Here is a 13,061-nt window from a genome sequence, read left to right as displayed (position 1 = left end):
GAAAATTTTAAACAACAAAAACACTGTGAAGCTTTAGCTAGGATTGAAGAGAGAGAAAACAAACCAAAAACAAACAACAACAACTACTAAACAGCCAATTTAAGACTCCAGTTGGGTATTACAGATGGTACACTAAAATTGCAAATGAATGCCACTCTGTAATCATGAAGATTGGAATCTGGGTCTCACTTAAAGAGACACTAGCTTTCTACCCAACATTTTATGTAAATTATTTGTACCCAACAGATCAGTTATCCCCTGTCCTTTAAGCCAATTTCTTCTTTGCTTACTCTACATTGGGGTATATTTTGACTTGGTCACAAGGAACAAATGACTCTTGGTATTTACGCCTGGAAAAACCTACATGTTCAACCTTTGTTCTAGTTAAACTGGAGTTTTAAAAAACTCCTGTCTTGTCCTCTGATGACAAGTAAAACCATTCCTAAGAAATCACTAGGGAACCTTTATACAGATTGTATTGGCCTTCATTTCTCTCTTACTGATGCTCACCTCCTACTCAAACACTGCCCTCCTCCATTTTTCACTTTAAATATACCACTAGGTGCCCCCTACCAGAATAATAATAATAAAAAAAAAGTTTGTTCAGGGTTAGTTTTAGGACTAGCTTACCTTTAGGGAACTGCGCTCCAAATCCCATTTATAAAAACTAGCAAAGGTGTATAAATTATGAATCAACCAAGTCGCAAGGCATATGAATTATATATGTTCATGACTTAAAAAAAAAAATAGGCATTCTAGTCCAGTAAAGCACGTCTTATCTCTGGCAAACCTGAAAAGATCATTTAGCTCAATAGTTTCAAACTCTGAGCACTAGAATAGATTCTTGGGTTTAAGGCAGGAACCACAGGCCATATTGAGATTCTCAAAAAGCATGTTTTATGTCCCCATATACAGTAAAATTATCGAATAGGCCAGAGATGTCATTACTACATTCTGTTGTTCTCTCCTTCTAAATGACACATTTTATATACATGATCATCTCCCTCCCCTACTCAGTTTATAAGTACCACAGTGTTACTGGATAGACAGAGAGATTAAATGCTTCTGACATGTATGCAAGCAATTCTCAGATGCTTGGAAAGTATATAAGAGTTTTCTTCTCAGGAGGCCATTCTCTTAGCACATCTGAAAACTCTTCAATTTAGATGCAGTAGTTCTAATTGAGACACCGGAAATATTTGAAGATACAAGGTATGGAAAGCTGAGTAGGAGAGTTCTAATTTGTGAATCAGTCCTTAAAGGAATAACCCTAGAAGACTGTAAGCTCAAAGATCTGGCCCTTTGGTACATCCTTTGAATTTGAATTGGCAGTATCTAGACAGTGCAAATCCTTGTCTGTCTTTGTCACTGGTGAAAGAGGACACCTCAGCAACAGTCATGTCTATTAATAGATGTTCACCATTAGCCATTCCATCCCCGTAAGGTTAGTAATTACCCAGGGCAGAACATACAAGAGTGAACACACGTTAGCATTATGCCAGTTGACAGCTTAGAGAACAAGCCCATAAAGAAGCCATCAATGACAATATCATATTAGGATCTATTCCTTCTTAACTGGGAAGGGAAGCATCATGCCACTCCTGGTAGAGAATTTTTTAAGTGATAGTTGGAATAAATTCTTCTGGAATAAATTCGGTGAAGAGACATGAACTGTGACTTTTTAAGATCCTTCCTCTGTTTAGAAAATAACATTACAAAGATATGCAAAAGAGACCTTGATTATTTCACTTGTAGGTGAATAATCTTGGGCTTAGAGTTAAGTGAGCAACTTTCCTTGAAAAATACTTCTGGTGCCCATGATTTGCCAGGCACTGTGATTTAAAGAACTGTTCTGAACTTTCTTTCCTTAGTCCACATGTTTATAAGTGCAATATGCTTTTGCCACTCTCGTAAAGAATCACCGATTTAAAAACATAGTGTGCTAAGTCAACATTTCTGAATCTAATGTCAGTTTCCAGCAAGTCATGGATATGGAGTCTGGGTGTTTTTAAAATCTAGCTTCCAGCTCAGCATATATTGCATACAGCTTAAAAGCAGTGCATAAACATAGATTAATGCAAGGCAAGTTTTCATGTAGCAGGGGAACTTCTGGAAAAGCATAGTTCAAATGAGTTTATTAGATGAAAACATTGAACCTTTTGCAAATCCCTGTCACTTAGCTTACAGCAAATGAGAACTGCAATTAAGAAGTGTTGGAGTCAAATACTCCCATGCCTTAGGCATGTAATATATTTTATGTGCTCTTTTCCCTGTTTAAAAAAAAAGTGTGAAATAAAAAGTAGTAACTTCAGAAAATACTATGAATTCTTATGTCCCTTGATCTTGGACTCTGTCTCAGTAATCTGAAGAGTGGGTCATTTCCATTCCCAGGAGAGCAAGTAAGTTAAGACTCAAGAAGGCAATAAAGAAATGTTATATGCACATTCATAAATCCACAAATCAAACACACAGTGTGTGTGCACCCACCCACCCACAACACACACTTTTGATAGCCTGTCAGTATTTGTAATAGTATAATTGAAAGTCATCACCTTCTAAGTAGATCCTGGAAACAGCATATTTGAATTCTATCCAAATAATGACTTGAGAGTATCTTTAAAATCTATGTCCCCAATATAAGGATATTGGGTTTGGGTGATCAGAGGAATAGAAGGGGCACTAGGTCAGCCTAAAATGCTTTAGGCTACAATCCCAAAAGATCCCTATGTGGATCCGGGCCCTTTTATTGTAAGTTCAGAGGCATCTCCTATTACTGCATTCATGGAGAGTGACTGCAGCTTGTGTTTACACTTGTACTAATTCTGTTTTTCTTTTTCTTTTCACTCCCAGGAGGTGAATTAGTTATCCCTCTTCTTGTAGAAGACCCTTTAGCTACCCCTCCTATTGCTACTCGTGTACCTTCCATTACACTCCCCCCTACCTTCCGCCCCCTCCTCACCATTATTGAGACCACCAAAGATTCCCTGTCCATGACCTCTGAGGCGGGGTTACCTTGCTTGTCGGACCAAGGCAGCGATGGTTGTGATGATGATGGCTTGGTGATATCTGGGTATGGCTCAGGGGAAACCTTTGACTCTAACCTGCCCCCTACTGATGATGAAGATTTTTACACCACCTTCTCCTTGGTAACAGATAAGAGTCTTTCCACTTCAATCTTCGAAGGTGGCTACAAAGCACATGCGCCCAAGTGGGAATCCAAGGACTTTAGACCTAACAAAGTCTCCGAAACTAGTAGGACTACTACCACATCTTTGTCCCCTGAGCTGATCCGCTTCACAGCTTCCTCCTCGTCTGGGATGGTGCCCAAATTGCCAGCTGGCAAAATGAATAACCGTGATCTCAAACCCCAGCCTGATATAGTCTTGCTTCCGTTGCCCACTGCCTATGAGCTAGACAGCACCAAACTGAAGAGCCCACTAATTACTTCCCCCATGTTCCGTAATGTGCCCACAGCAAACCCCACGGAGCCGGGAATCAGACGGGTTCCGGGGGCCTCAGAGGTGATCCGGGAGTCGAGCAGTACAACAGGGATGGTCGTCGGCATTGTGGCTGCTGCCGCCCTCTGCATCTTGATCCTCCTGTACGCCATGTACAAGTACAGGAACAGGGACGAGGGGTCCTATCAAGTGGACGAGACGCGGAACTACATCAGCAACTCGGCCCAGAGCAACGGCACGCTCATGAAGGAGAAGCAACTGAGCTCTAAGAGCGGCCACAAGAAACAGAAGAACAAGGACAAAGAGTATTACGTGTAAACACGATGACACCGGTGAGACATGGATTTCCAACCGATTTCTTTACACATCCACATAGGAATACTTTGACAGTGAGACGTGACAGGTGTCAGAACTGTTCTGAGACGGGGTATTCCATGACCATGGTGGGGAAAACCATTTTTAAAGGACACACACCGAGAGGGATCTATCGACCGAGTTCCCCCGAGGCTGCGAGGGTCAGCCCCGGCTGGGAGACGGGAGGTTCTCTCCGCCCTGCTGTATCATAAAGCACACGCCCAGAGCCCTGCGCGCTCCGGGGGGCTCCACCACGGCCGCGGACTCGCAAGCTCCCTTCTCTCCAGGACCTTTTATGAGAGGTACAAGACTTCATGGCTTACTTGTTCCATAACTCCAAGTGAGTCTGTAATGATGTTTGTGAAGCTTGACTGTAACAATGTTTTTTTTTTTTCAGTTTAATTATGTAAAAATCAAAAACATTTAAAAAAAAAAAAAAGAAAAGGGAAAAAAAAGTTAAAAAAAAAAAAAAACTCAAAACAAAAAAGAAATCACCCTTATCTGGTTCTGGCCAGTGTGTGTGTAACTTTTCAAGATCTGAGGGGATAAATGGCTTTTGGGTTTCTGTTTATTTTTTGAGAATGACTGGACATAAGAAGAGGGAAAAAAAAAAAAAAAACTCAGAAAACAAAAAGTACGAGAGACTATTGCCATATGAACTCAAAGCTACCATGGTGTTCACTCTACATATCAGGTGTGGTGTCTCTAGAATATGTTGTTTGTTTCCTATAAGATGCTTTGCTGAGTACATAGCAAAACCCATGTAATGGATGATAACCTTAATTTTGAAGAGCTGGTCCCCCAGGATCTAATTCTAGAACCAGCCACCCAAACCCTGAACAGATGGGTTTAGGGCTGGTTTATCAGAGCTATTGGCTTTACTTAACAATATTGTTCCTGTCCATTAACCCAAATTGTGTTAAAGGGGAAAAAGCCCCACAAACTAAAACAGAACCTTTCCTAGAGAAGGGAAGGGGGGTGGGCTGGACCTGTAATTGATTGACATGCATGCAAATAAAAAAACGACAAGACAATACTGAAGTCTGTTGCATAATCAGAACAGACACTATGGGAGTTCAACTTGTGATGGAGCCACCAAAGGTCACATGAGCCAAACATGTCATGACAGAGTGCAAATAACATAGTTCTTCCCCACCCCCCAACATGGTAATGGTTTCCATAGTGGTTTAATTTTGTAGCCTGACACGGATAACTGTCCTTCCATTTGCTTACTTCTCCCTTCACCCATCTTTTTTAAAAAACAAGTAAATAAATGAATAAAGCTGCTGTGACACACAAAAAAGGAATTTAATAGTATAATATATATATAAATAAATATATATACAGATATATTTATCATGGTATGTTTGATGGGATGACTGACACAGAAATCTGTTAAAGTCTTGAAGTGGAATGAGAATGTTATTTTAAAAGAAAATAACAAAACAACAAAAAAGTAAACCTTAAAATGTGAAGAAAGCGTGAGTTTTAGTTTTGTCACAGTTAACTGTGTCAAAGAGAATTAAAAAAAAAATCTTCTCAGATTTTGTTTACATATTTTACTACATTTTTGCTGGTATAATTCCTTAGCCACCTATGTACATACTGCTTGAAGAACTGTTATTTCCTTTCTATTTGTTTATTTCAGTTCGTTTGGGTTTATATTCCAGTTGTCTTTTTTGTTTTCTTTTTGTAAAGAGGAAACAATGTACAGAAAAATAATAAACCGGTTGTGTGGCCATAGCTATTCAAAAAGCAAGAGACAAAGCAAGATAAACATTCACATGAGACTGGAGTGTGTCCTCTGGAGGGTCAGATATATACAATTTTTTTTGTACAGATGAAAACCAATCAGCTGTTTAGATTTAGAAATCTACTCTTGCTGGTCTTTGTAAGTTGCATGAATATTTGACTTTGAAACAAATATCTGAAAGACATGGGGCAAAAAGCGCAATCTAAACAATGGTAGCCTTTACTAATATGTATGGAAAGAGGTGTTCCTCCTTATCTGATATTTCAATGTGTTAAGAGTTTCTGATTTTTTGTTGTCGTTAAAAAAAGACAGGACTATAAAAAGATATCAAAGCACGATTTTAGATAACTTAAATGGCCCAGCCTACATGAAGTTGATTATATCTCGGTGTCTGTAAAAGATTGCTGTTCTTGGAGTCTTGAGGTCTTGTGAACTGATTTCCTACTTTCTTTCTTTACATTTTTTCTTAAATTTGAGTAAAAACACATTTGTTATATTCCTTTTAGTGTAAGTTTCTATTTGGACAATTTTATGGGAACATGTGCATTCTGTATGTGAGCTTTTATCATACTCTGTTGTTTTATTAGCAAATCCTAAAGGAATTTATTTTATGATGTTGTGATGTTACTGCTTTTTCTTTTTCCTTTTCCCTTTCATTTTATATTTGCATTTTTGTTCAAGGATATGCTTAGCAATAAAATGTTCTTCCCAAAACCCTGTATGATGATGCAATTTTATTGTCTTAATAGTTGGGAAAAGATCTGACCCTGCAATTAAATCTGTCATATCTTATCAGAAACCACATAAGGTAGGGCTACTTTCACATGATATAAAATGTCCTTATTACTTATATAAATGACTAATGATTGCATATTCATTACTAATTACTTATGGAAACTTATCAAAAGTGGCATATTATGTGATAACTTATTCTTAACTGTTAACTCAGTCATTATTGTTTTGATGGCAATAAGACAGTATCCAGGAGGAAAGCTATTTTCTGAAAAGGTAAGATGACAGGAGCATTGTATTCTGAAAAAATGATCGGACACTATATTTAAAACACTGTTTGGTATCTTGCAGTATTTTCTATAAGCCAGAAAACTTTTAACATTATTCTAGGTCTCTGTTCATGTAAGGACTGAACGCTTTAGATGTCTTCTGTCCAAGCTTCCCACCATATCATAACTTTAAAAAACAACATTGAATCCTAGAACAAAACTTAAAGGAGTGCTTGAATTTTAATGGTTTCTTTCCAGACTTTCTGATAATAAAATTCTTCCTACACTCATTAGAGCATGAATTTTTCTCTATTTCTGGGTCCCTAAGTACAAGCTTACTTTCTCAATTAGACAATCACTGTTGTTGCCTCTGTTTTTCACCATGATTCAGGAAAACAGGCTTAACAAAAAGCTGTCCTCTATCCACATGTTCGTTACTACTTTTCAAAGAGAATTTTTAACAAGCATAATTAACCCTTCACACTCAGATTTCTATTCACTCTCTTGGGCATGGAAGAAAAATCAGGCTTAGTGATGTCAAAGTATAGAAAGTTCCTTTTTTTGGCTTTTGTTTCAGATAATTAAAGTATAAGAATAATTTATCAATGCCCATGACATGGCAGGTAATGTATTTTTTTGATCTATGTAGTCTGTTTAATCCTTAAGTTGTCAAGAGCATTAATTTTAAAGATGAGGAAACAAGGACACAAAGAGCTTAAGGATAACTTGACTAATGTATTTCTCATCTCACTGTGTGAAAAATCAGGCCTCTCTAACATGGAAGTCAGAAGAACGTCATAGAAAAGTTTTGGACACTGAGGTCCAAAGGAGTTGGCTAGGTGACCCAGCTGGGCTACTAACAAAATATGGGCAAATATCACAGTGTCTCTGAGATCTGGCATTCTTTTGAAAAGAAGAAGGAAGGAAGGAAGGGAGGAAGAAGGAAAGAAAGGAAGAAAGGAAGAAAGGAAGGGGAAAGAAAGAAAAAAGAAGAAGAAAAATAGTTGTAACCCAATGACTTAGACTTGCAAGTTAGTTTTGGGAGAGAGGTGGGACTAGAACAATATAAGTTTCTTTAATTGATGTTGACACAGAGTAGGTACTTAACAATGTAGTTTTATACTTTGAGCTTTGCTCTTCCCTATATAATAGCTTCTCTCTACAATTAGAAATTCCACATTGAGTTCTACCACCAAAAGAGGATTTATGTAGTAGTGTAGTTGTCAAGGAATGTAGCCAAGTCAAATCCAAGGTCTCTCAGCTGTGATTGACAAAACCAGGCTTTTTCTAGGCTGTTCTTTGATTGCAAGCCTAAGTACAACTAATAAACATACAGCACTGACATTTGGTAGTGTATCTGTCTGACAGAAGATTTAAAGCAAATGGCTAGAAGCTGGGGGAATTTATGTATGCCAGATTTGAGAAAAACGTTAAACTTTCCAGAGAGATTCCCAGATGATAGACATTACAGTAGATTTCATCAAGACCAAGACTGGGCAGCATTTTCTTAGATACATTGGTCAAAGTAAATCAACAGGATTCATTTTGTATTGTCTTTCCATGAGGAAGTATTGAAATTACACCATCCCTTTCCAATGTGTTTAAATTTGGCCCTAAAGTTTTAAATAAAAAGGGTTAGTTTACATTCTGGCTTTAAATCCTGGGCTCATCTTCTGTTGACTGGACACCTTGAGGATGGTATGCAGTGACTCTAGCATCTTCCATGATATTGTAAATATTTTCTACCTCTCAGGGCTATTGTATAATTAAATGAGCTAATACGGATCTAAGTGCTGAGCGCCATGCCTGGTTCAAAGCTGTGAAATGATGATCTTTTTTTAATCTCTTATGAGAAATAAAAATCAAAATATCTCTAAGAGTCAGGAAAAATAGATATTAGACATCTGCCAATTATTCACCTAAAATCATAATTGCTTTTTTTCCTACAGTTCAAATAACATCTGGGTTGTTTGTTTGTTTGTTTGTTTGAGCTCTTCTTGAGTCTTCAACCAGAAATGTGCATATCTCTATAAAATTCTTTACTTCAACCAACTCCTTAGGTGCAGGGCCCAACAGAAAGGTTCAACTGGTAATCTATGCTGTGCCTTAAAGGGAAGTCTTCTATCCCTCCCAAATTATAGAACCACCATTACCTTAGACAACTTTTCAAATTCTATATTAGCTCTCCTCCCATAAACTTCCTAAATTTCATTGTTCAGTATAAAATTCAAGGGTCATTTTTAAGCATTCACTCTTTTGATAGCACAGCAAACATTTACTGACTTTTTTTGTGCCAGCAAATCCACTATTGTCTATCCTTACTTTGTTTCAGCAAAGGCAGAAGATGGCTATTAGATCTTTCATTCATTTTTATCTATTGTGTTGATCCATGCGGGGCCAGACACTCTTCACTTATATTTAAGTTGTAGTTTGATATTTTTTCCCAAAATATCCAAACCCCATATTTTTCCCAGTAGAACTGAAATCTTTATTATACTGTTTGAGATCAGTTTGATAATTAATGTATTTATTGAACACTTACTATGATTAATAAATGACTACTTTGAGTTAAACTGCAAGGTTTAAAGAGATTTATAATCTAGTAAGGGCATACAAATAATCATAATACAGTGTATACAAACAAGCTTTCAAAAGACTCAAACTAATTTCTTTGGAAGTTCAGAATAAATGACTTGAGGGAGAGCTTACTAGAGGGTGGTATAAATTAGGAAAGCTTTGAAAAATTAATAGAGAAAAGGGTCCTAGGCCATTCCAAGGAAAACATTGACATAGCATGAAAATCATAATTTGGATGGATCAAAGATTTTCAAAAGTGCGTTGGTAGAAGATGACTAGGAATTTGTCAATGAAAGGGAAAAGAAGATGTAAAAACATCTGCAGAAGTGTTCAAGGTCAAGGGCTTGTTTGTCATTGAATACAGAAGACATGAGCATGTTTTAAGAGAGTAAGAACTGATCTATCTTCAATGAAGGCGAAAGATGAGCAGGGGAATTGAAGTTCCAAATAGTAAAGAGTTGGTGGGGTGAGGGAGTTGATCTTCTGATACAGAAACAAAGACAGAGAGAATAGGACCAGAAACTGATTTATTGCCATAAAGGTGACAGAATAGAGAAAATTGTATTGAAAGAGCCTCAGTGTTCTAACCAAATTAAGCAAGAGCATATAGAGGTGGGACCATGATCACCTGGTAGAAGTCAGCTGATATTCTGGCAATTTATTGAATTTATTGATATGGCTTTAATTAATAATTTATTGAATGGCATTATTAAGAAAACTATATTTTTACATTTTCTCTTTTACTATGAAATAGTGAGGGCAGACATTTTTTTCTGATTGCATAAATTTCAAGGAAAACAGACTCAAAGGATTTAAAGGACTTCTCCAAGATCACATAGCAAATCAATCCTTGCCCGGGCTTCCAGGTCTCAGCTTCCTGTGGCAGGTGATCATCCAAGTACTAAGAAGGAGGAGGCCTTCAGGCAACCTTGCTCTTTATATATATATATATATATATATATATATATATATATATATATATATATATATATATAAACTTTGTTTTTAATTTGATTTTTTATTGTACACATATTCAAACACCTCCACCAAAGTAAAGAGAATAGTAGAACACACTCCCATGTATACATCATTTAGTTTCAGGATTTATTAATATTTTGATGATCTTGTTTTATCCATGTCCACCTCCCAATGAAAGAATATATGATGTTACAAAAAGACAGAAAGGAACATTCAGAGAATAATTATTGCTGGGTCTCTAGACCTTGTCTTTTTCACTGTGTTGCAGGGTAACTATATCTAACATTCTTTCTGATGGACAATTAATGACATGATTCCAGTTCTTTATTCAATGACAACATAAAAGAGGAGATTAACTACTAAGTAGACTCTTCATCATTTAATGAGATTGCCTGAAAACTAAAAGGATTTTTCAGCTCATTCGTATTTCAATTTAACTGTGCTCAGTCACCTTTTGGAATGAATAAAAATCAGTCTAGAGATTATGTACAGCCACTATCTCTTTTGTAAAATGTGACATTGTGGAATAGATTCGATGTGTTCCTTCAAGGGAGTGGGTGAGCCTATGTGAAAGCTAAGGAATACTTTTACCTCTAGAAAGGTGATGTTGAGTTGACTAGCATATTTCTGTATGATTATACTAATCTATCTGCAATAGCTACAACCACACTGAATTTAAGTGATATTCATTAAGTACATTTTCAAGTCATGATTTTATTACCAATCTATTCTGTTGACAATAGTGATTGTCTTCTCTTTGCCCCCTCACTTACCTCCTGTTTTTGACCTACTATCTTTATCAAGCAAGAATGTCATTCAAGAGACTCAGAGTTCTATATAAACTATTTAATACTACATTATTTATCCTAGTCAAGGTAAGTGTTAGAAAAAATGAATGGATTGAACTGGTGGAAAATTTTGCTACTTGGTTTCATGGAGTCAAATGAAAGTATAAGTCGGTTTTAACAAATTAATAAGTTTTCTATAGTGACTTGGTCCTTAGTCATTTGTCCTGTGTTATTTTATTTATCACTTTATTTTTATATTTGGAAATTTAACATAGCACATATGTTATCTAGGTTTATAAGAAAGGGAGGCAGGTAGGATGAGGTATACATAAAATAAGAAGTATTATTATAACTGAAAAGGCTAAAACTTCTTTGGAATTATAATGTAGATTTCAATGTTCAAACACCACCCAGGAAAATCTGTTTTATGTTCATGCATGGGTATGAGTAACCAAATTTGCTTTGAAGTCAAAATTGAAATGAGAAGGCTGGGACAGTTACTCCTCATGCCAACAAAAGGGGAGGAGAAAAGATGTGGAAGAGATTCTCCTAAGCTCCCAGGTGCTTGGTCATTGCTCAGAAGACAGGTCCAGAATTGAAGGCTCTAAAATAGCAATGTAGTAATTTGGAGCCTCCCCCACACACACACTTTTTCCTCTCTCCATTCCAGAGGGAATAAGCTCTGAGCATTTACACACACACACACACACACACACTAGACTTCTTCTGTAAAAAAGAAAGAAAAAAAATGGGAGTGTTTGAGTCTATATAATAAATTAAACCATTTTTGGTCCTAGGATTTCTGTATCTTTTTCTATTCTTTTAAATTTAAAATTTGAATATATTAGAAATACCACTTCCCTAAAGTATATTTAAAGAACCTAAGTCATGTCTCTGCTTAGATAGACCTTACTTCATCTTCTGCTTTAGCAGGTGACCAGCTGCAATTTGATGACATAGATGTGCACGGGGGCAATTGCTTCTGTAACTAGGTAATGTGGATGTTCTGTAGCAGTAGCTGGCAAGTGTATGTTATTAAGAACAGCAGGTACAGGTAAGTTAATGGGATTTGAAAATTTTTAAAAAAAGAAAGAAAGAAATGTGAATATTCTTTCATTATGGTTAATGCTGAAAACAGTAATTCTTTTGTTTTTCAGTTCAAGGATCTTACAGGTCAACCCCATGTTGACACTTGACCTTGATGTTTTCATCACGTAAATCAATTGAAAAGGGACTGTCGTTACCCACACACAAAAGCCTCTTGCATACACACCAGCAACGGAAAGTCTCCAAAACTCAAACCAGCTAAATGATGCTCAGATGAAACAATGGATTCCAAGGGCCCCTGTTATCAAGGCTCCTCTTCCCTGGCCAGTGGGCATCCAAGTGTTGACTTTGGCTGGCAGGCAGGTGCTGGATGACACCCAGGAGGGCGTATTTCCCCTTATGCCATCTTAAAGAAGTTTGGATTTTCAATTTATTTTTTAAAAGCAGATACGCAGTAAACATTGGAATGTGAGTTTTATGCTAAATACATTTTGGTTTCAGAGCAGTTATCTCATGCTGCCAGAATGGCCCCAAGGATTAAGATGGTTTATTGGGATCAAATGCCTGGGAGATTTATTACAGTGCAGACTGTTTACTCATTCCCATTAAAGTGCCGATTAGGCTTCTTTCTCTGCTTCTCTTCCCCCTCCTGACTGCTCTCCTTCATAACTCATATTCTATTATTTTATTTTCCTGCCTTCAGATAAATCTACTTAGATCTTTTAAACTTTATTTAAATCGAGTTATTGGAAGTTCTTTATGATCACCAAGAAGTGGTGATAACATACATGTAGTTCTTTGAGGTATTGGGAACATTGAGTCCCTGGCGAATCATCCAGATATACAGAAAAAAAAAAAAAACATTTTCAGGGACCATCTCTAATGACTAGGGAGAAAGAGATACATTGGGAATAACTTATCTTGAAGGATCACAGACACTCTTGAAATTATCTTCTATAATCAGAGCCATGTAGAGCAAAGGTAATTTTCTGCCAGGTATAAACTTTACTTGAATAAAAAGGGAGATGATCTATTTTATAGCCAAATTCTATGTAAATTCTATGTAAAACATTCAACAAGGAAGATGAGTTTACACACAATATAT

At 36.7% G+C, this 13,061-nt stretch overlaps 1 protein-coding gene across 29 annotated transcripts in view; it reads left to right on the top strand.

The window, feature by feature from the left end:
• Positions 1-4,446, top strand: part of Nrxn3 (neurexin 3) — a 1,577,562-nt gene extending 1,573,116 nt beyond the window's left edge. For 12 of the 29 annotated variants that reach the window (XM_058577846.1, XM_058577845.1, XM_058577844.1 and 9 more), the window contains one exon: positions 3,475-4,446. In XM_058577846.1, coding sequence (XP_058433829.1) covers positions 3,475-3,776 — 302 coding nt within the window. In that variant the 3' untranslated portion in view covers positions 3,777-4,446. Of the gene's footprint in view, positions 1-2,850 lie in introns of all 29 variants that reach the window. The other 17 variants (XM_058577829.1, XM_058577826.1, XM_058577828.1 and 14 more) reach the window with 3 other exon arrangements.
• The last annotated feature ends 8,615 nt before the right edge of the window (positions 4,447-13,061 follow it).

The sequence above is a fragment of the Marmota monax genome, unplaced genomic scaffold, assembly GCF_021218885.2.
Source record: "Marmota monax isolate L192 unplaced genomic scaffold, Marmota_monax_Labrador192_F-V1.1 WCK01_AAM20220418_F8-fsc00017, whole genome shotgun sequence".
Lineage (NCBI taxonomy): Eukaryota > Metazoa > Chordata > Mammalia > Rodentia > Sciuridae > Marmota > Marmota monax.
Note: the sequence above shows the minus strand (reverse complement) of the source record. Positions and strands in the feature narration are given on the sequence as shown.